At 50.4% G+C, this 23,789-nt stretch overlaps 2 protein-coding genes across 2 annotated transcripts; both read left to right on the top strand.

The window, feature by feature from the left end:
* The first annotated feature begins 1,982 nt into the window (after nucleotides 1-1,982).
* On the top strand, nucleotides 1,983-12,924 carry MRPL53 (mitochondrial ribosomal protein L53). The gene is made up of 3 exons (XM_038744528.1): nucleotides 1,983-2,111; nucleotides 7,838-7,950; nucleotides 12,713-12,924. The coding sequence occupies exons 1-3, from the start codon at nucleotides 2,029-2,031 to the stop codon at nucleotides 12,841-12,843; spliced, it is 327 nt and encodes a 108-aa protein (XP_038600456.1). The 5' UTR covers nucleotides 1,983-2,028; the 3' UTR covers nucleotides 12,844-12,924.
* Nucleotides 12,925-19,853: 6,929 nt separating this feature from the next.
* On the top strand, nucleotides 19,854-23,711 carry MOGS (mannosyl-oligosaccharide glucosidase). The gene is given in 5 exon segments (XM_038744505.1): nucleotides 19,854-20,044; nucleotides 21,235-21,458; nucleotides 21,546-21,721; nucleotides 21,825-22,560; nucleotides 22,562-23,711. Coding segments are annotated over 5 exon segments (2,256 nt in total). The 5' UTR covers nucleotides 19,854-20,010; the 3' UTR covers nucleotides 23,648-23,711.
* Nucleotides 23,712-23,789: the final 78 nt, after the last annotated feature.

Here is a 23,789-nt window from a genome sequence, read left to right as displayed (position 1 = left end):
TCTCACGAAGCGCTCAGCACAGTGCCCGGCCCACCCTGAAAACGACTGAGCGCTGGCGAATTGGGTTTGACACTTCACAAATACCGTCATTATCATCACCAAATATCAGCGTCATCATGAATAATCATTACTATTATTTAAAAATACTTATTATTAATAATAGTAACAAATCGCATCATTCTCACGAAGCGCTCAGCACAGTGTCCGGCACACCCTGAAAACGACTGAGAGCTGGCAAATTGGGTTTGGCACTTCACAAATACCATCATTATCATCAACAAATATCAGCGCCATCGTTAATAATCAGTACTATTATTTAAAAATACTTATTATTATTAATAATAGTAACAAATCGCATCATTCTCACAAAGCGCTCAGCACAGTGTCCGGCACCCCCTGAAAACGACTGAGCGCTGGCGATTCGGGTTTGGCACTTCACAAATACCATCATTATCATCACCAAATATCAGCGCCCTCGTTAATAATCATGACTATTATTTAAAAATACTTATTATTATTAATAATAGTAACAAATCGCATCATTCTCACGAAGCGCTCAGCACAGTGTCCGGCCCACCCTGAAAACGACTGAGCGCTGGCGAATTGGGTTTGGCACTACACAGATACCATCATTATCATCACCAAATATCAGCGCCATCGTTAATAATCATGACTATTATTTAAAAATACTTATTATTATTAATAACAGTAACAAATCGCATCATTCTCACGAAGCGCTCAGCACAGTGTCCGGCCCACCCCGAAAACAACTGAGCGCTGGCGAATTGGGTTTGGCACTACACAAATACCATCATTATCATCACCAAATATCAGCGCCATCGTTAATAATCATTACTATTATTTAAAAATACTTATTATTAATAATAGTAACAAATCGCATCATTCTCACGAAGCGCTCAGCACAGTGCCCGGCACACCCTGAAAACGACTGAGCGCTGGCGAACTGGGTTTGGCACTTCACAAATACCGTCATTATCATCACCAAATATCAGCGCCATCGTTAATAATCATTACTATTATTTAAAAATACTTATTATTAATAATAGTAACAAATCGCATCATTCTCACGAAGCGCTCAGCACAGTGTCCGGCCCACCCTGAAAACGACTGAGCGCTGGCGAACCGGGCTTGGCACTTCACAGATACCGTCATTATCATCACCAAATATCAGCGCCATCGTGAATAATCATGACTATTATTTAAAAATACTTCTTATTATTAATAATAGTAACAAATCGCATCATTCTCACGAAGCGCTCAGCACAGTGTCCGGCCCACCCTGAAAACGACTGAGCGCTGGGCGAATTGGGTTTGGCATTTCACAAATACCGTCATTATCATCACCAAATATCAGCGCCCTCGTTAATAATCATGACTATTATTTAAAAATACTTATTATTATTAATAACAGTAACAAATCGCATCATTCTCACGAAGCGCTCAGCACAGTGTCCGGCCCACCCTGAAAACGACTGAGCGCTGGGCGAATTGGGTTTGGCACTTCACAAATACCGTCATTATCATCAACAAATATCAGTGCCATCGTTAATAATCATTATTATTATTATTTAAAAATACTTCTTATTATTAATAATAGTAACAAATCGCATCATTCTCACGAAGCGCTCAGCACAGTGTCCGGCCCACCCTGTAGACGCCGGAGCCCCGGCGAATCGGGTTTGGCACTTCACAGGTACCCTCATCATTATTACTATTGTTGTTCTTAGTAGTGTTATGATTGTCGTCACCATCGTTAGTATTACTATTACTATCATTAGTATTACTATTAAGAAAACGTCCCAAGCGTTCAGTACAGTGCCCTGCACGCGGTAAGCGCCCCATAAAGACGATTGACTGACTGTAATGGGAGGGTGGTTGGGAGGAGGCGCTCAGGACAGTGTCCGGCCGGCAGTGGGCCGGCCTGGGGAGGCCCCGCCCCCCCTCCCCGCCCCTTCGCGGGGGCGGGGACTTGTTTGAACGCCCCTTCCTTGCGGTGGGTCGGTGGGCATGGCGGTCAGGCTGGGCCTGCGGCCCGTCCGGCGGGTCCTGGTCCGCTTCTGCCCCTTCCAGGACCGCGTGGAGGCCACCAGGTAACCCACCGTCGGGGTCGGGACTGTCTCTAGATATTGCCAATTTGTCCTTCCCAAGCGCTTAGTACAGTGCTCTGCACACAGTAAGCGCTCAATAAATACGATTGACGATGATGACCCGCGGGGTCTGGGTTCTAATCCTCCCCGGACCAACCGCCCACCCTCTCCGGGCCTCCGCCGTTAGCCGGTGTGGGAGGGCAACCCCATCACCTTGCATCCCCCCGAATAGGGCTTTGTCCTTCCCAAGCGCTTAGTACAGTGCCCTGCACACAGTAAGCGCTCAATAAATACGATTGAATGAATGAACAGGGCTTGGCACCTAGGAAGCGCCCAACAAATAGCATTATTGTGGTGCTTCTAGACTGTGAGCCCGTTGTTGGGTAGGGGCCGTCCCTCTATGTTGCCTACTGGTACTTCCCAAGCGCTTAGTACAGTGCTCTGTACACAGTAAGCGCTCAATAAATACGATTGAATGAATGAATGAACAGGGCTTGGCACCTAGGAAGCGCCCAACAAATAGCATTATTGTGGTGCTTCTAGACTGTCCCTCTATGTTGCCTACTGGTACTTCCCAAGCGCTTAGTACAGTGCTCTGCACACAGTAAGTGCTCAATAAATACGATTGGATGAACGAATGAACAGGGCTTGGCACCTAGGAAGCGCCCAACAAATAGTATTATTGTGGCGCTTCTAGGCTGTGAGCCCGTTGTTGGGTAGGGACCGTCCCTCTATGTTGCCGACTTGGACTTCCCAAGCGCTTAGTACAGTGCTCTGTACACAGTAAGCGCTCAATAAATACGATTGGATGAATGAATGAACAGGGCTTGGCACCTAGGAAGCGCCCAACAAATAGCATTATTGTGGAGCTTCTAGACTGTAAGCCCGTTGTTGGGTAGGGACTGTCCCTCTATGTTGCCTACTGGTACTTCCCAAGCGCTTAGTACAGTGCTCTGCACACAGTAAGCGCTCAATAAATACGATTGGATGAATGAATGAACAGGGCTTGGCACCTAGGAAGCGCCCAACAAATAGCATTATTGTGGTGCTTCTAGACTGTGAGCCCGTTGTTGGGTAGGGACCGTCCCTCTATGTTGCCGACTGGTACTTCCCAAGCGCTTAGTACAGTGCTCTGCACACAGTAAGCGCTCAATAAATACGATTGAATGAATGAACAGGGCTTGGCACCCAGGAAGCGCCCAACAAATAGCATTATTGTGGTGCTTCTAGACTGTCCCTCTATGTTGCCTACTGGTACTTCCCAAGCGCTTAGTACAGTGCTCTGCACACAGTAAGTGCTCAATAAATACGATTGGATGAACGAATGAACAGGGCTTGGCACCTAGGAAGCGCCCAACAAATAGTATTATTGTGGCGCTTCTAGGCTGTGAGCCCGTTGTTGGGTAGGGACCGTCCCTCTATGTTGCCGACTTGGACTTCCCAAGCGCTTAGTACAGTGCTCTGCACACAGTAAGCGCTCAATAAATACGATTCGATGAATGAATGAACAGGGCTTGGCACTTAGGAAGCGCCCAACAAATAGCATTATTGTGGGGCTTCTAGACTGTGAGCCCGTTGTTGGGTAGGGACCGTCCCTCTATGTTGCCTACTGGTACTTCCCAAGCGCTTAGTACAGTGCTCTGCACACAGTAAGCGCTCAATAAATACGATTGGATGAATGAATGAACAGGGCTTGGCACCTAGGAAGCGCCCAACAAATAGCATTATTGTGGTGCTTCTAGACTGTCCCTCTATGTTGCCTACTGGTACTTCCCAAGCGCTTAGTACAGTGCTCTGCACACAGTAAGTGCTCAATAAATACGATTGGATGAACGAATGAACGGGGCTTGGCACCTAGGAAGCGCCCAACAAATAGTATTATTGTGGCGCTTCTAGGCTGTGAGCCCGTTGTTGGGTAGGGACCGTCCCTCTATGTTGCCGACTTGGACTTCCCAAGCGCTTAGTACAGTGCTCTGTACACAGTAAGCGCTCAATAAATACGATTGGATGAATGAATGAACAGGGCTTGGCACCTAGGAAGCGCCCAACAAATAGCATTATTGTGGAGCTTCTAGACTGTAAGCCCGTTGTTGGGTAGGGACTGTCCCTCTATGTTGCCTACTGGTACTTCCCAAGCGCTTAGTACAGTGCTCTGCACACAGTAAGCGCTCAATAAATACGATTGGATGAATGAACGAATGAACAGGGCTTGGCACCTAGGAAGCGCCCAACTAATAGCATTATTGTGGTGCTTCTAGACTGTGGGTCTCTATATGTTGCCAACTTGTAATAATAATAATAATGATAGCATTTATTAAGTGCTTACTGTGTGCAAAGCACTGTTTTACACGCTGGAACTTCCCAAGCGCTTAGTACAGTGCTCTGCACACAGTAAGCGCTCAATAAATACGATTGAATGAATGAACGAATGAACAGGGCTTGGCACCTAGGAAGCGCCCAACTAATAGCATTATTGTGGTGCTTCTAGACTGTGGGTCTCTATATGTTGCCAACTTGTAATAATAATAATAATGATAGCATTTATTAAGTGCTTACTGTGTGCAAAGCACTGTTCTACGTGCTGGAACTTCGCAAGCGCTTAGTACAGTGCCCTGCACACAATAAGTGCTCAACAGATACGATTGAATGAATGAATGATTCTGCCGCCAGACACTGGACTAAGCGCTGGGGGACAGACTAGACAAGCAGCGTGGCCTAATGGCAGGAGCCCGGGCTTTGGGAGACAGAGGGCCTGGGTTCTAATCCTGCCTCCCCCTCTTGTCTGCTGGGTGACCTTGGGCAAGCCGCTTCATAATAATAATAATAATAATAATAGCATTTGTTAAGCGCTTACTATGTGCAAAGCACTGTCCTAAGCGCTGGGGGGGATGCAAGAGAAGCAGCGTGGCTCAGTGAAAAAGAGCCTGGTCTTTGGAGTCAGAGGTCATGGGTTCAAATCCTGACTCTGCCAATTATCAACTGTGTGATTTTGGGCAAGTCACTTAACTTCTCTGTGCCTCAGTTAACCTCATCTGTCAAATGGGGATGAAGACTGTGAGCCCCACATGGGACAGCCTGATCACCTTGTAAATTCCCCAACGCTTAGAACAGTGCTCTGCGCATAATAAGCGCTTAATAAATGCCATTATTATTATTATTGAGCGCTTACTATGTGCAAAGCACTGTCCTAAGTGCTGGGGGGATGCAAGAGAAGCAGCGTGGCTCAGTGAAAAAGAGCCTGGGCTTTGGAGTCAGAGGTCATGGGTTCAAATCCCGGCTCTGCCAATTGTCAGCTGTGTGACTTTGGACAAGTCACTTCACTTCTCTGGGCCTCAGTGACCTCATCTGTGAAATGGGGATGAAGACCGTGAGCCCCACATGGGACAACCTGATCACCTTGTAAATTCCCCAGCGCTTAGAACAATAGTAAGCGCTTAATAAATGCCATTATTATTATTATTAAGCGCTTACTATGTGCAAAGCACTGTTCTAAGCGCTGGGGGGATGAAAGAGAAGCAGTGTGGCTCAGTGAAAAAGAGCCCGGGCTTTGGAGTCAGAGGTCATGAGTTCAAATCCCAGCTCCGCCAGTTAGCTGTAGGACTTTGGGCAAGTCACTTCACTTCTCTGGGCCTCAGTTCCCTCATCTGTCAAATGGGGATGAAGACTGTGAGCCCCATGTGGGACACCCTGATCACCTTGTATCCCCCGCAGCGCTTAGAGCAGTGTTGGCACATAGTAAGCGCTTAACAAATACCATCATTATTATCATTACAAGGTGATCGGGTTGTCCCACGTGGGGCTCACAGTCTCCATCCCCATTTGACGGATGAGGTCACTGAGGCCCAGAGAAGTGAAGTGACTCGCCCAAGGTCACACAGCAGACGTTTGGCCGAGCCGGGATTAGAACCCACTCCCGAGGCCGGGCCCCTCCCCCTGAGCCGCGCCACTCCGCTCTGGGCCTCAGTTTCCTCATCCGGAAAGTGTGAGCCCCACGGGGGACAACCTGATGACCTTATATCCACCTCAGCGCTTAGAACAGTGCTTGGAGCATAGTGAGCGCTTAACAAATACCATCGTTATTATGATTAGGCCGTCTAAGCGCTGACCAGGCGCCAGACGCTGAACTAAGCGCCGGGGGACAGACAAGATAATAGTTATAATGCTTAGAACAGTGCTTGGCCCCTAGTAAACGCGTAATCAATACCGTCATTATTATTATTATTATTATCATCATCATCATCAATCGTATTTATTGAGCGCTTACTGTGTGCAGAGCACTGTACTAAGCGCTTGGGAAGTACAAGTTGGCAACGTATAGAGGCAGTCCCTACCCAACAGTGGGCTCACAGTCTAAAAGTCTAAATAATAATAATAATTATTTTATTAATATATTATAATATGATTTATATCATATCATATAATACATTACACATTACATATAACATATAATTATAATTATCATAATCATGATATTATAATATATCATGTATTGCATATGATATATTGTAATATCATAATTATAATTATTACAATCACAATAATATAATATAATAATAATTATATTGCTGCATCATGTATTATTTATTAATTATTAATATATTATCGATATATTATACTTATTTTGTATTGTTATAATTATATTATATAATAATGATATAGTGGCAATTATAATAGTAATAATTATAATATAATATTATAATAATAATAATAGCAATTATTATTATTATTATTTGTTAAGCACCTACTAGGGGCCAAGCTGTGTTCTAAGTGCTGGGATAAATACAAGAGCATCAAGTTGGACCCAAGCGCTCAGTATTTTTAATAATCATGGTATTTGTTAAGCGCTTACTCTGTGCCAGACGCTGTACTGAGTGCGTGGCTCAGTGGAAGGAGCCCGGACTTGGGAGTCAGAGGTCGCGGGTTCTAATCCCGGCTCCGCCATTTGTCTGCTGTGTGACCTAGGGCAAGTCACGCAACTTCTCTGGGCCTCAGTGACCTCAGCCGTGAAATGGGGATTGAGACCGTGAGCCCCACCGGGGACAACCTGATGCACAGTGCTTTGCACTAACAAATACCAACATTATCATTAGGGGAGACACAAGGTGATCGGGTGGCCGACTTGTACTTCCCAAGCGCTTAGTACAGTGCTCCGCACACAGTAAGCGCTCAAGAAGTAAGACTGAATGAATGAATTGTCCCTCTCCACTCCCGATCTGCTTAGAGAAGCAGCGTGGCTCAGTGGAAAGAGCCCGGGCTTTGGAGTCAGAGGTCGTGGGTTCGAATCCCGGCCCCACCACAAGTCTGCTGTGTGACCTTGGGCAAGTCACTTCACTTCCCTGAGCCTCAGTCCCCTCACCTGTAAAAATGAGGATTAAGACTGCGAGCCCCACGTGGGACAACTTGATCACACTGTATCCCCCCCCCAAGCGCTTAGAACAGTGCTTTGCACATAGTAAGCGCTTAACGGATGCCATCATCATCATCATCACCCCCATTTTCCAGATGAGGGAACTGAGGCCCAGAGAAGTGACTTGTCCAAGGTCACCCAGCAGACAAGGGAAAAATCGGGGATTAGGAACCGAGGTGGGTTCCCCGATAGTAATAATAATGATGAGGGCATTTGTTAAGCGCTTACTATGTGCAAAGCACTGTTCTGAGCGCTGTAGTAAGGTGGGGGTGAGCCCCTTGGAGAGCCTCGGTGACCCCAATCCTCCGCCCCGGCCCCCCAGGGCTGTGTTGCAGACGCTGAGCAGTGAGAAAGTGCGCGCCTCCAACCTCAACTGCTCCATCCAGGTGGACGTCAGACACGACGGCTCCGCGCCCCAAGTAGACGTCCTCTTCGGTGAGTTGTTTGGACGGCGCCTCGATCAATCGCCTGTAGTCGTTCTCTCGGCCGTATTTACTGAGCGCTCAGTGAGCACTTGGGAGCTTGTTCAATCAATCGAATCAGTCGCGTTCATTCATTCGGTCTTAGAACAGTGCTTTGCACATAGTGAGCGCTTAACAAATGTCATTATTATTATTATTATTATTATTATTATTATTATTATATGATCCACGCCCTCGAGAGGCTTCCAGTCCAAAGGGGAAGACAGACATTAAAATAAATGACAGGTCGGGGTAACAGTAGAATATAAGTATATGGATATATATCCCAGACTGAGCCCCTTCCTTCCTCTCCCCCTCGTCCCCCCTCCATCCCCCCCATCTTACCTCCTTCCCTTCCCCACAGCACCTGGATATATGTATATATGTTTGTATATATTTATTACTCTATTTATTTATTTATTTTACTTGTACATATCTATTCTATTTATTTTATTTTATTAGTATGTTTGGTTTTGTTCTCCGTCTCCCCCTTTTCGACTGTGAGCCCGCTGTTGGGTAGGGACTGTCTCTCTATGTTGCCAATTTGGACTTCCCAAGCGCTTAGTACAGTGCTCTGCACATAGTAAGCGCTCAATAAATACGATTGATGATGAGGATGATGATGATGAACATCACAGACCCGTTCCCTGCCCACCACGAGCGGACGGTCTCGAAGGGGAGACGGACGTTAATCGAAATCAATAAGTGACGGATTTAGACAAGTCATTCAGTCGTATTTATTGGGCGCTTATCAGTCACGTTTATTCATTCGGTCGTATTTTTTGAGCGCTTAATAAGCGCTTGGGAGCGGACAGGATATGAATATATTGTACATATATATGTTTGTACATATTTATTACTCTATTTATTTTAGTTGTACATATCTATTCTATTTATTTTATTTTGTTAGTACGTTTGGTTTTGTTCTCCGTCTCCCCCTTTTCGACTGTGAGCCCGCTGTTGGGTAGGGACTGTCTCTCTATGTTGCCAATTTGGACTTCCCAAGCGCTTAGTACAGTGCTCTGCACATAGTAAGCGCTCAATAAATACGATTGATGATGAGGATGATGATGATGAACATCACAGACCCGTTCCCTGCCCACCACGAGCGGACGGTCTCGAAGGGGAGACGGACGTTAATCGAAATCAATAAGTGACGGATTTAGACAAGTCATTCAGTCGTATTTATTGGGCGCTTATCAGTCACGTTTATTCATTCGGTCGTATTTTTTGAGCGCTTAATAAGCGCTTGGGAGCGGACAGGATATGAATATATTGTACATATATATGTTTGTACATATTTATTACTCTATTTATTTTAGTTGTACATATCTATTCTATTTATTTTATTTTGTTAGTACGTTTGGTTTTGTTCTCCGTCTCCCCCTTTTCGACTGTGAGCCCGCTGTTGGGTAGGGACTGTCTCTCTATGTTGCCAATTTGGACTTCCCAAGCGCTTAGTACAGTGCTCTGCACATAGTAAGCGCTCAATAAATACGATTGATGATGAGGATGATGATGATGAACATCACAGACCCGTTCCCTGCCCACCACGAGCGGACGGTCTCGAAGGGGAGACGGACGTTAATCGAAATCAATAAGTGACGGATTTAGACAAGTCATTCAGTCGTATTTATTGGGCGCTTATCAGTCACGTTTATTCATTCGGTCGTATTTTTTGAGCGCTTAATAAGCGCTTGGGAGCGGACAGGATATGAATATATTGTACATATATATGTTTGTACATATTTATTACTCTATTTATTTTAGTTGTACATATCTATTCTATTTATTTTATTTTGTTAGTACGTTTGGTTTTGTTCTCCGTCTCCCCCTTTCCGACTGTGAGCCCGCTGTTGGGTAGGGACTGTCTCTCTATGTTGCCAATTTGGACTTCCCAAGCGCTTAGTACAGTGCTCTGCACATAGTAAGCGCTCAATAAATACGATTGATGATGAGGATGATGATGATGAACATCACAGACCCGTTCCCTGCCCACCACAAGCGGACGGTCTCGAAGGGGAGATGGACGTTAATCGAAATCAATGTGACGGATTTAGACAAGTCATTGTCGTATTGAGCGCTTATCAGTCACGTTTATTCATTCGGTCGTATTTTTTGAGCGCTTAATAAGCGCTTGGGAGCGGACAGGATATGAATATATTGTACATATATATGTTTGTACATATTTATTACTCTATTTATTTTAGTTGTACATATCTATTCTATTTATTTTATTTTGTTAGTACGTTTGGTTTTGTTCTCCGTCTCCCCCTTTTAGACTGGGAGCCCACTGTTGGGTAGGGACTGTCTCTCTATGTTGCCAATTTGGACTTCCCAAGCGCTTAGTACAGTGCTCTGCACATAGTAAGCGCTCAATAAATACGATTGATGATGAGGATGATGATGATGAACATCACAGACCCGTTCCCTGCCCACCACGAGCGGACGGTCTCGAAGGGGAGACAGACGTTAATCGAAATCAATGTGACGGATTTAGACAAGTCATTCAGTCGTATTTATTGAGCGCTTACTGTGTGTAGAGCACTGTACTAGGCGCGTAGAAGCGGTGTGGGGCCGGGAGGGGGGATGAATAAAGAGAGCGGGTCAAAAGGCGATGCAGACCGACGCGAATTTGACGGAGAAGCAGTGAGGCCTAGTGGGTAGAGCCCCGGGCTTGGGAGTCAGAAGGACCTGGGTTCAAATCTCGGCTCCGCCGTGTGACCTTGGGCAAGTCGCTTCACTTCTCTGGGCCTCAGTTCCCTCACCTGGAAAATGGGGATGAAGCCTGTGAGCCCCGCATGGGGCAACCCGATGCCCTTGTGTTTACCTCAGCACTTGGAGCAGTGCTTGGTACGGAGTAAGCGCTTAACAAATACCATCATCATTATTACTTATTTGAATAAATAAGTCATTTCTCACAAATAATTTATAAATATAAATATATATAATAATTTATAAAGGCATGTACATCAGCGCTGTTGGGGTTATGATGAAATGTCCAAAGGAGGTTGTTAATAATAAAATAATAATAATAATAATAATAATAATAATAATAATAATAGTATTAAGCGCTTACTATGTGCCAGGCACTAAGCGCTGGGGTAGATACAAGCAAATTGGGTCGGACACAATCCACCTCCCACGTGGGGTTCACAGTCTCAATCCCCGCTTTACTTGGGGGTCAGAGGTTGTGGGTTCTAATTCCGGATCCGCCACTTGTCCGCTGTGTGACCCTGGGCAAAAGCCACTTCATTTCCCCGGGCCTCAGTTCCCTCACCTGTAAAATGGGGACGGAGACTGGGAGCCCTTTCGGGGGACAACCTGTTGACCTTGTATCTACCCCAGCGCTTAAAACGGTGCTTGGCACATAACGGTGCTTGGCACGTAGCAAGCGCTTAACAAATGCCATTATATATATATATATAAATATATAATGGCATATTATATATATTTTATATATAATATTATACATAATATAATACATAATATTATACATATAATACATATATATGTATTATGTATGTATTATTATGTATTATGTATTACATATATATTGTTATATATTATTATTATTATATGTAATACATATGTATTATATATGTATTGTGTATGTATCATACACATAATACATAATATTATACATATAATATTACACACATATATAATATCTTCTAGATTATATATTATTTATGTTATATTTAATATGTAAATTGTATTATAATTATATTATATTTTTGTATATTATATAGACATATATATTTTAAAATATATTTTATGTATATACGTGATATATAGTATATTATATTTATATAATTTTTGTATGTTATATTTATATTACTTGTTAAGCGCTTATTTTATATATGTATACACATATATGTATGTATAAACAAAATTATCTCGTGTCTACTCCAGCGCCAAGTACAGCGTCTGGCACGTAGGAAGCTCATAACAAATACTACTGAAAATATACATATATACGCATATATATATATGCGTATATATGTATACGCATATACGTATATATGCGTATTATATATAATATACATATTATATATTATATTATATATACATTTATATAATATAATATATAATATTTATATAATATATATAAATATTTTAAAATTAAAACTTAAAATTTAAAATTTAAAATATATATGTTATATATATATATAAAATAAGCGCTTAACAAATACCATCATCATTATTATTATTGTGAGGTCACTGAGGCCCAAGATCCCCCAGCAGACAGGCGGCAGAGCCGGGATTGGAACCCATGACCTTCTGAATCCCAGGCCCAGGCTCTACCCACTGGGCCGCGCTGCTTTAATTCATTCAGCCGTATTTATTGAGCACTTACCGTGTGCAGAACACTGTAGTAAGCGCTTGGGTAGAAGCAGCGTGGCTCAGTGGAAAGAGCCCGGGCTTTGGAGTCAGAGGTCACGGGTTCAAATCTCCGCTCCGCCGATTGCCAGCTCTGTGACTTGGGGCAAGCCACTTCACTTCTCTGGGCCTCAGTTCCCTCATCTGTCAAATGGGGATGAAGAGTGTGAGCCCCCCCCACCGTGGGACAACCTGATCACCTTGTCGTCTCCCCAGCGCTTTGCACGTAAGAAGCGCTTAATAAAGGCCATCACTATTATTATTATTATTACAAGTTATATAGAGACGGTCCCTACCCAACAACAGAAAAGGTGATGCTCTGTGACTCAGTTTCTCCCTGCTTCCTCCCGCAGCGGACGGAGACCGCCTGATCCTGCGAGGCGCTTACCTCACGGCCCAGGAGATGCTTCAGGCGCTGGTCACTCGAATCCAGGCCAAGGAACAGCCCGAGGCGGACAAGAAGCCGGAGGGGAGGAAGCCGTGAAGCGGGAAGGGGCCCGCTTAGAACTCCATGTGGCACCTAATATGTTAAAATTAAATTAAAATGAAATTAGTTTGTAACCGTGCCAGTGCTCAGTACAGTGCCGGGGCGCATGGCAAGCGCTTAACCAACGCCATTTAAAAAAGATGGGCTCGTGTCTACTCCAGTGTCAGTGGGTCGGTTAATCGTATTTATTAAGGGCTTACTGTGAGCAGAGCACTGTGCTAAGTGCTTGGGAGAGGACAAAACAAGAATAAGAGAGGCAGCGAGGCTCAGTTGGGTAGGGACCGTCTCTAGATGTTGCCAACTTGTCCTTCCCAAGCGCTCAGTACAGTGCTCTGCACACAGTAAGCGCTCAATAAATATGATTGGGAGTCAGAGGTCGCGGGTTCTAATTCCGGCAACGCCGCTTGTCCGCTGTGTGACCCTGGGCAGGTCACTTCGCTTCTCTGGGCCTCAGTTCCCTCACCTGTAAAATGGGGATGAAGACTGGGAGCCCCCCGTGGGACAACCTGCTCGCCTTGTATCCTTCCCGGCGCTTAGAACAGTGCTTTAAACAAAGTAAGCGCTTAACGAATGCCATCATTATTATTATTAATGGAAAGAGCTCGGGTTTGGGAGAGAGGTTGTGGGTTCAAATCCCAGCTCTGCCAACTGTCAGCTGGGTGACTTTGGGCAAGTCACTTCACTTCTCTGGGCCTCAGTTCCCTCATCTGGAAAATGGGGATGAAGACTGTGAGCCCCCCGTGGGACAAAACGATCACCTTAGAACCTCCCCAGCGCTTAGAACGGTGCTTTGCATATAGTAAGCGCTTCATATATGCCATCATTATTATTAATATTATTACTGTAACCTCTCCAGTGTTTAGAACAGTGCTTGGCACATAGTAAGTGCTTAATAAATGCCATTATTATTATTATTAAGTCACAACTTCTCTGTGCCTCAGTTCCCTCATCTGGAAAATGGGGATGAAGACTGTGAGCCCCACAGGGGACAACCTGATCACCTTGGGACCTCCACAGCGCTTAAAACAGTGCTTGGCACATAGTAAGCGCTTCATAAATGCTATTATTATTATTATTATTATTATTATTATTATTGTTATTGTAACCCCCCCAGTGCTTAGAACAGTGCTTGGCACATAGTAAGTGCTTAATAAATGCCATTATTATTATTATTGTAACCTCCCCAGTGCTCAGAACAGTGCTTGGCACATAGTAAGCGCTTAATAAATGCCATCATCATTATTATTATTATTATAAGTCACATCACTTCTCTGGGCCTCAGTGACCTCGTCTGTAAAATGGGGATGAAGACTGTGAGCCCCACGGGGGACAACCTGATCACCTTGGAACCTCCCCAGTGCTTAAAACAGTGCCGGGCACATAGTAAGCGTTTAATAAATGTCATTATTATTATTATTATTATTATTATTGTAACATCCCCAGTGCTTAAAACAGTGCTTGGCACATAGTAAGCGCTTAATAAATGCCATTATTATTATTATTATAAGTCACTTCACTTCTCTGGCCTCAGTGACCTCATCTGTCAAATGGGGATGAAGACTGTGAGCCCCACGGGGGACACCCTGATCACCTTGGGACCTCCCCAGCGCTTAGAACAGTGCTTGGCACATAGTAAGCGCTTAATAAATGCCATCATCATTATTATTATTATTATAAGTCACATCACTTCTCTGGGCCTCAGTGACCTCATCTGTAAAATGGGGATGAAGACTGTGAGCCCAACGGGGGACAACCTGATCACCTTGGAACCTCCCCATACACATAGTAAGCGCTTCACAAATACCATCATCATCATTATTATCACAGTGCTTTGCACATAGTAAGCGCTTCACAAATACCATCATCATTATTATTATCACAGTGCGTGCTCTGCACATAGTAAGCGCTTCACAAATACCATCATCATCATTATTATCACAGTGCTTTGCACATAGTGAGCGCTTAATACCATCATCGTTATCACAGTGCTCTGCACACAGTAAGCGCTCAATAAATACGACTGAATGGTTGCTTAGCACTAACTGCTTCACAAATACCATCATCATTATTATCACAGTGCTTTGCACATAGTGAGCGCTTAACAAATATCATCATCATGATCACAGTGCTCTGCACATAGTAAGCGCTCAATAAATATGACTGAATGGGTGCTCAGCACTAAGCGCTTCACAAATACCATCATCATTATTATTATCACAGTGCTTTGCACATAGTAAGCGCTTCACAAATACCATCATCATTATCATTATCACACTGCTCTGCACATAGTAAGCGCTTCACAAATACCATCATCATGATCACAGTGCTCTGCACATAGTAAGCGCTCAATAAATATGACTGAATGGGTGCTCAGCACTAAGCGCTTCACAAATACCATCATCAATATTATTATCACAGTGCTTTGCACATAGTAAGCGCTTCACAAATACCATCATCATTATCATTATCACAGTGCTCTGCACATAGTAAGCGCTTCACAAATACCATCATCATTATCACAGTGCTCTGCACACAGTAAGCGCTCAATAAATACGACTGAATGGGTGCTCAGCACTAAGCGCTTCACAAATACCATCATCATCATTATTATCACAGTGCTTCGCACATAGTAAGCGCTTAACAAATATCATTATCATGATCACAGTGCTCTGCACACAGTAAGTGCTCAATAAATACGACTGAGTGGGCGCTCAGCACTAAGCGCTTCACAAATACCATCATCATTACTATTATCACAGTGCTTTGCACATAGTAAGCGCTTAACAAATATCATCATGATCACAGTGCTCTGCACACAGTAAGCGCTCAATAAATACAACTGAATGGTTGCTTAGCACTAACTGCTTCACAAATACCATCATCATTATTATCACAGTGCTTTGCACATAGTAAGCGCTCAATAAATACGACTGAATGGGTGCTGAGCACTGTGCTTGACGCCTAAAAAGCGCTTAACAAACTCCCCTGAGAAGCAAAACAACCTGCTGCTGCTGTGGGAGGCCCCCTGAGGAAAAGACTACAATTCCCAGAGTCCCCCGCGCGCGCGCGGGGGGGGGGGCAGCGCGCAGTGCACGCCGGGGGCGGTGTGCGCGGTGACGTCATCCGCACGCGCGGTGACGTTCTCGGCGCGCGCGCGCCCCCCCCGGCGGAAATCCGAAGGACACGTTGCGGTGAGCCCGGGGAGCGCGCAAGAACGCGCTATAACGCGGTAGAGCGCGCTACATTTGTTAAACGCTTACTATAATAATAATAATGATGGCATTTGTTAAACGCTTACTATAATAATAATAGTGATGGCATTTGTTAAACGCTTACTATAATAATAATAGTGATGGCATTTGTTAAACGCTTACTATAGTAATAATAATGATGGCATTTGTTAAACGCTTACTATAATAATAATAGTGATGGCATTTGTTAAACGCTTACTATAATAATAATAATGATGGCATTTGTTAAACGCTTACTATAATAATAATAATGATGGCATTTGTTAAACGCTTACTATAATAATAATAATGATGGCATTTGTTAAACGCTTACTATAATAATAATAGTGATGGCATTTGTTAAACGCTTACTATAATAATAATAGTGATGGCATTTGTTAAACGCTTACTATAATAATAATAGTGATGGCATTTGTTAAACGCTTACTATAATAATAATAATGATGGCATTTGTTAAACGCTTACCATAGTAATAATAATGATGGCATTTGTTAAACGCTTACTATAATAATAATAGTGATGGCATTTGTTAAACGCTTACTATAATAATAATAGTGATGGCATTTGTTAAACGCTTACTATAGTAATAATAATGATGGCATTTGTTAAACGCTTACTATAGTAATAATAGTGATGGCATTTGTTAAACGCTTACTATAATAATAATAGTGATGGCATTTGTTAAACGCTTACTATAGTAATAATAATGATGGCATTTGTTAAACGCTTACTATAGTAATAATAGTGATGGCATTTGTTAAACGCTTAGTATAATAATAATAGTGATGGCATTTGTTAAACGCTTACTATAATAATAATAGTGATGGCATTTGTTAAACGCTTACTATAATAATAATAACGATGGCATTGATTACTATGTGCCAAGCCCTGTTCTAAGCGCTGGGGGCACACACAAGGTGATCAGGTTGTCCCACGGGGGGCTGGCAGTCTTCATGTCCGTTTTACAGATGAGGGGACTGAGGCTTAGAGAAGGGACGTGACTTGCCCAAGGTCACAGAGCAGACGTGTGGCGGAGCGGGGATTCGAACCCATGACCTCGGGCTCCCGAGCCCGGGCTCTTTCCACGGAGCCACGGTGCTTCTGTATCTCCTTGTGTCCCTGGGTCTCTCTGTCTCACCTTACCTGTGTGTCTCTGCGTCTCCCTATCTCTGGGCCTCTGCCTGTCTCTGCGTCTCTCTTCTCTCTGCATCTCTCCTTGTGTCTCTGCGTCTCCCTATCTCTGGGCCTCTCCGTGTCTCTTATCTCTTCATCTCGCCTTGTGCCTGCGCCTCCCCGTCTCTGGGCTTCTCCGTGTCTCTCTTATCTCTACATCTCTCTCTTTGTGTCTCTGCGTTTCCCTATTTCTGGGCCTGTGTCTCATCTCTGCATCCCTTGTTGTATCTCTGTGTCTCTCTTCCTCTCCCTACCTGCACGTCTCTGTGTCTCCCATCTCTTGGCCTCCCCGTGTCTCTCTTACGTCTGCAGCTCTCTCTCTTTGTGTCTCTGCATCTCCCTATCATCTCTGGGCCTCTCCGTGTCTCTCGTATCTCTGCACCTTTTGTTGTATCTGTGCTTCTCCCTACCTGTATGTGTCTGCGCCTATCTCTGGGCCTCTCTGTGTTTATCTTATCTCTGCGTCTCGCCTCCCGTCTCTGCGTCTCCCTGTCTCTGAGCCTATCCGTGTCTCTCCTCACTGCACCTCTCTCTCCTTGTGTCTCTGCATCTGTCTCTGGGTCCCTGCCTCTCCCTGTCTCTGGGCCTCTCCGTTTCTCCCGGTGTCTCTCTTATCTCTGCCCCTCTCTATCTCTGTGTCTCTTTATCTCTGGGTGTCTCTGCCTTTCCCTATCTCTGGGCCTCTACTTTTCTCTCGGCGTCGCTGCTTCTATCTTTGTGTCTCTGTTATCTCTGTGTCTGTCTCTGGGTCTCTGACTCTCCATTCGTGTTCTCTGCGCCTCCCCGTCTCTGGGCCTTTGTGTTTCGGCCTCTCTGCCTCTCTCTCTGTGTCTCTCTTAACTCTGCGTCTCTCTCTCATTGCGTCTCTGCCTTTCCCTATCTCTGCGTCTCTCTGGGCGCCCCTGCCCCTCACTTTGTGTCTGTCTTATCTCTGTGCCTGCCTCTGGGTCTCTGCCTCTCCCTTCGTATTCTCCCCGTCTCTGGGCCTTTGTGCTTCGGCGTCTCTGCCTCTCTCCCTCTGTCTCTCTTAACTCTGCATCTCTCTCTCATTGCATCTCTGCCTTTCCCTATCTCTGCGTCTCTCTGGGCCTCCCTGCCCCTCACTTTGTGTCTCTCTTATCTCTGTGCCTGTCTCTGGGTCTCTGCCTCTCCCTTCGTGTTCTCTGCGCCTCCCCGTCTCTGGCTGGGCCTTTGTGTTTCGGCCTCTCTGCCTCTCTCTTTGTGTCTCTCTTAACTCTGCGTCTCTCTCTCTCATTGCATCTCTGCCTTTCCCTATCTCTGTCTCTCTGGGCCTCCCTGCCCCTCACTTTGTGTCTCTCTTATCTCTGTGTCTGTCTCTGGGTCTCTACCTCTCCCTTTGTGTTCTCTGCGCCTCCCTGTCTCTGGGCCTTTGAGTTTCGGTGTCTCTGCCTCTCTCTTTCTGTCTCTTTTAACTCTGCGTCTCTCTCTCTCTCGTTGCGTCTCTGCCTTTCCCTATCTCCGTGTCTCTCTGGGCCTCCCTGCCCCTCGCTTTGTGTCTCTCTTATCTCTGTGTCTGTCTCTGGGTCTCTGCCTCTCCCTTTGTGTTCTCCCTGTCTCTGGGCCTTTGTGCTTCGGCGTCTCTGCCTCTCTCTCTCTGTCTCTCTTAACTCTGCATCTCTCTCTCGTTGCGTCTCTGCCTTTCCCTATCTCCGCGTCTCTCTGGGCGTCCCTGCCCCTCACTTTGTGTCTCTCTTACCTCTGTGTCTGTCTCTGGGTCTCTGCCTCTCCCTTCGTGTTCTCCCCGTCTCTGCCTCTCTGTGTCTCTCTTAACTCCGCGTCTCTCTTTCGTTGCGTCTCTGCCTTTCCCCATCTCTGCGTCTCTCTGGGCATCCCTGCCCCTCACTCTGTGTCTCTCTTATCTCTGTGTCTGTCTCTGGGTCTCTGCCTCTCCCTTCGTGTTCTCTGCGTCTCCCCGTCTCTGCCTCTCTGTGTCTCTCTTAACTCTGCGTCTCTCTCATTGCGTCTCTGCCTTTCCCTATCTCTGCGTCTCTCTGGGCATCCCCGCCCCTCACTCTGTGTCTCTCTTATCTCTGTGTCCGTCTCTGGGTCTCTGCCTCTCCCTTCGTGTTCTCCGCGTCTCCCCGTCTCTGCCTCTGTGTCTCTCTTAACTCTGCGTCTCTCTCTCGTTGCGTCTCTGCCTTTCCCCATCTCTGCGTCTCTCTGGGCGTCCCTGCCCCTCGCTTTGTGTCTCTCTTATCTCTGTGTCCGTCTCTGAGTCTCTGCCTCTCTCTCTGCGTCTCTCTCAACTCCGCGTCTCTCTCTCTCCCGTTGCGTCTCTGCCTTTCCCCATCTCTGCTTTGTGTCTCCCTCATCTCCGCGTCCCCACCCCTCTCCATCTTCGCCCGTGCTTTTGTCCCCAGGATGGGCCGCCGCAGGGGCCGAGGGCCGGGTGGGCCGCGGCCCCCCGGACGCCGACAAGGAGAAGGAGCCGCCGCCGTCGCCGCCGCCGCCCGCCCCGAGGAAGGACCCGCGGGGTCGCGGGCCCCGGGGGTCCCGGCGGGGGTGGGGGCGCGGGGGTCTGGCCGTGGCGCTGGCGCTGGCCGTGGCGCTGGCGGTGGGCGGCGGCGGCGTGGCCTGGCACTGGACGCTGCGCCGGCAGCGGTGGCAGCGGGCGCTGAGCCTCCACCCGGCGCCCCCCGCGCTGCCCCCCGGCAGCTCCAGCCCCGCCGTCTCCCCCGACCTCTTCTGGGGCACCTACCGGCCCCACGTCCTGTTCGGCATGAAGACCCGCAGCCCCCGCAGCCTCGTCACAGGTGGGCACCGACGCCCGCGGGCGCTGGGGTGGGCGGCCGCCGGTCCCTGCCCCCCGCGGGGCTTCGCCCCCGTTTCCCAGCTGAGGGTCGCACGCGGCGGAGCCGGGGGCCGGGCACCGCGCCGAGCGCGGGCGTAGGTACCCGCCGATCACGTTGGCCGCCGAGCCGGCCCCGCGTGGGGCCTCCGCCCCCGGTCTGACAGGTGAGGAAACTGAGGCACGGTCGCCGAAGGTCACCCGGCGGCGGAGCGGGATTAGAACCCAGGTCCCAAGCCTGAGCTGTAGTCGCCAGGCCACGCTGCCTGCGTCGCCCACCGGGGCTGACGTGGCCGGTTTTCGGACACGCCGGGGGAGATACCGGCTGATCGAGCCCCGTGGGGCTCTCCCGGTCTTCGCTCCCATTTTACAGAGGAGGGAACCGAGGCCCAGAGGATAATAACAGTAACGACGGCGTTGGTGGAGCGCTTACTAGGTGCAAAGCGCTGGGAAGGGTGCGAGGCGATCCCACGTGGGCCTTCGTCCCCATTTTCCAGATGAGAAGCAACGTGACTCAGTGGAAAGAGCACGGGCTTTGGAGTCAGAGGTCATGGGTTCAAGTCCCGGCTCTGCCAATTGTCAGCTGTGTGACTTTGGGCAAGTCACTTCACTTCTCTGGGCCTCAGTTACTTCATCTGTAAAATGGGGATTAAGACTGTGAGCCCCACGTGGGACAACCTGATCACCTTGTAACCTCCCCAGCGCTTAGAACAGTGCTTTGCACATAGTAAGCGCTTAATAAATGCCATTATTATCAAGCGCTTAGTACAGTGCTCTGCACATAGTAAGCGCTCAATAAATACGATTGATTGATTGATGAGGCCAGTGGGGCCCGGAGAAGGGAGGTGACTTGCCCAAAGGGCCGGGATTAGAACCCGTGACCCTTGGACTCCCGAGCCCGCTGAGCCACGCCGCCTCCGCTCCTCGAGACGAGGGGCTGAGCCGCGATGAGATTTTACGGCGAGGGTGAGGACGGTACCCGGTAAGCGCCGCCGGCGTGCCGGGCGCCGTTCGAAGCGCCGGGGGAGACAGGCGGCGATCGGGTCGCCGTCACGGTGCTCGCCCCCCCCGTTTTCCAGATGAGGTAACTGAGGCCCGGCCCGGGGTTCGAACCCACGGGCCGGCCCAGCGTGACGAGCGGGCGCGTCCCCGCAGGGCTGATGTGGTTGGCGCAGGAGCCGGGGGGCGGGCACCGGCTGCGCCACACGTGCGAGCAGAGCGAGGGGCTGGGCCCCTTCACCTGGGAGCGGCACGACGGGCGCAGCTTCGGCCGCCAGCGCATCCGCGACGGCCCGCTCCTCCTCACCACCGAGTTCCTCAAGCGGCCGGGCGGCCGCCACGGGGGCGACTGGAGCTGGAGGGTGACGGCCCGCACCCAGGTGAGCGCGCGGCGCCCGGCGGCGGGGGGACCCGCGGCGCCCGGGGGGGGACGCGCGGCCCGACGTCCCGCTCTCCCTCCCGGGCAGGGCGCGGGGGCCCCGGCGCTCCTGTCCCTCTTCTTCTACGCGGCCACGGACGGGCAGGGCCGGCTGCGGGCCGAGCCGGCGGCCGGGGCGCGCGGCCGCACCGAGGAGCTGGGGGACTTCCGCCTCACGCTGCTGCCGCCCACGGACGCGGACGGCGCCGAGCCCCGCCACGCCAGGTACCCGCCGCCCCCGCCCCGCGGGTACGGGGCCACTGGGCCGGGGTCCCCCCCGGGGGCTGACGGGGCCGGTGGCGTGTCTCCCCCGTCCCCTCTCGCCCAGCTACGACGTCTTCTCGGGGCCCAGCCCGGGGCTGCACCTGTTGACGGAGGCCGTGAGGAGCCGGCTGAGCCGCTGGGCCCAGCACCGCGCCCCGGGCGGCCCGGCCCGCCGCTACCTGGGGCTGGCGGGGGGCCCGGCCGCGGCGGCGGCGGAGGAGGAGGACGACGACGGGGACCCCCCGGCCCGCGGCCGGCTGCTGGTGCACCAGGTGACCCTGGCCCCGCCGGCCCGCGTGGAGCTGGTGTTCGAGTCGGGCAGCGCGGCCGCGGGGCGGCGGGGCCGGCTGGCCGGGGCGGCCCTGAGCGAGGGCCTGGCCCGCCGCGGGGCCGCCTTCGAGCGGCGCTTCGAGGCCGCGTTCGGGCTGGAGGCCCGCGGCCTGGGTCCCGCCGAGCGCGAGCTGGGCCGGGTGGCCCTGAGCGGCCTGCTGGGCGGCATCGGCTACTTCCACGGCCGCGGGCTGGTCCTGCCGGACCCCGGCGGCGAGGAGGAGGAGGAGGAGGAGGAGGAGGAGCGGGCCCCGGCGCCCTTCCCGGAGACGCCCCTGTTCACGGCGACGCCGTCGCGCTCCTTCTTCCCGCGGGGCTTCCTGTGGGACGAGGGCTTCCACCAGCTCCTGGTGCAGCGCTGGGCCCCGCGCATGAGCCGCGAGATGCTGGCCCACTGGCTGGACCTCCTCAACGCCGACGGCTGGATCGGGCGCGAGCAGGCCCTGGGCGACGAGGCCCGGGCCCGGGTGCCCCCCCGAGTTCCTGCCCCAGCGGGCCGCCCACGCCAACCCGCCCACCCTGTTCCTGCCCGTGGAGCGCATGCTGGAGGAGGAGGAGGGGGGGCGGGAGGAGGACGGGGCGGAGGAGCGGGAGGACTTCCTGCGCCGGGCCTTCCCCCGCCTCCTGGCCTGGTTCTCGTGGCTGAACCGCACGCAGGCCGGCCCGCGGCCCCTGTCGTACCGCTGGCGGGGCCGGGACCCGGCCTCCCGCCGCTTCCTCAACCCCAAGACCCTGCCGTCGGGCCTGGACGACTACCCGCGGGCCTCGCACCCGTCCCCCGAGGAGCGCCACCTGGACCTGCGCTGCTGGCTGGCCCGGGCGGCCGCGGTCCTGGCGCGGCTGGCCGAGCGGCTGCGGGCGGGCGAGGCGGCCGGGCTGCGGGGGCTGGCCGAGGCCCTGGGCCGGGAGGACGGGCCCCACGGCCTGGCCGCCCTGCACTGGGCCGAGGAGCTGGGCGCCTTCGCCGACTACGGCAACCACACGCCCACGGCGCGGCTGGTCCCGGCCCCGCCCGGGCCCCCGGCCCCCGGCGGGGGCCCCCCGCGGGCCCCGGGCCTGGTGCGGGTGGCGGGCCGGACGCCCCCGCGGCCGCGCTACGTGGACGCCCTGGGCTACGTCAGCCTGTTCCCGCTGCTGCTGCGCCTGCTGGAGCCCGGGTCGCCGCGGCTGGGCGCGCTGCTGGACGCGGCGGAGGACGGGGCCCGCCTCTGGACGCCCTACGGCCTGCGCTCGCTGGCCCCCGCCAGCCCCCTCTACGCCCGCCGCAACACGGAGCACGACCCCCCGTACTGGCGCGGGGCCGTGTGGCTCAACGTCAACTACCTGGCGCTGGGGGCCCTGCGCCACTACGGCGCCCGCGGGGGCCCGCACGCCGCCCGCGCCGCCCGCCTCTACGCGGCCCTGCGCCGGCACGTGCTGGACAACGTGGCCCGCCAGTACCGGGCCACGGGCTACCTGTGGGAGCAGTACGGCGACCGCGACGGCCGCGGCCAGGGCTGCCGCCCCTTCCAGGGCTGGACCAGCCTGGTGCTGCTCATCATGGCCGAGGACTACTGACCCGCCCGCCGGGCCCCGCTCTATTTTTCTACAATAAAAGGGGGAGGCCCCCCCCCTCACCGATCCCCCCGTCTCGATCCCGGAGCCTGGGGCCGGCGCGGGGAGGCGGGGAGGTCCCGGGGCCGCAGGCCGAGGCTGGCTC

The sequence above is a fragment of the Tachyglossus aculeatus genome, chromosome 4 (genome assembly GCF_015852505.1).
Source record: "Tachyglossus aculeatus isolate mTacAcu1 chromosome 4, mTacAcu1.pri, whole genome shotgun sequence".
Taxonomy (NCBI): Eukaryota; Metazoa; Chordata; class Mammalia; order Monotremata; family Tachyglossidae; genus Tachyglossus; species Tachyglossus aculeatus.
The sequence above is the reverse complement of the archived record's forward strand: the minus strand, read 5'-3'. Positions and strand labels throughout refer to the sequence as shown.

Excerpts from the sequence above, each read along its gene's own strand:
- MRPL53 (XM_038744528.1), top strand. The coding sequence starts at position 2,029 with ATGGCGGTCAGGCTGGGCCTGCGGCCCGTCCGGCGGGTCCTGGTCCGC. Across the intron at positions 2,112-7,837 it reads GACCGCGTGGAGGCCACCAG|GGCTGTGTTGCAGACGCTGA; the intron begins GTAACCCACCGT and ends CCGGCCCCCCAG. Across the intron at positions 7,951-12,712 it reads CCAAGTAGACGTCCTCTTCG|CGGACGGAGACCGCCTGATC; the intron begins GTGAGTTGTTTG and ends TTCCTCCCGCAG.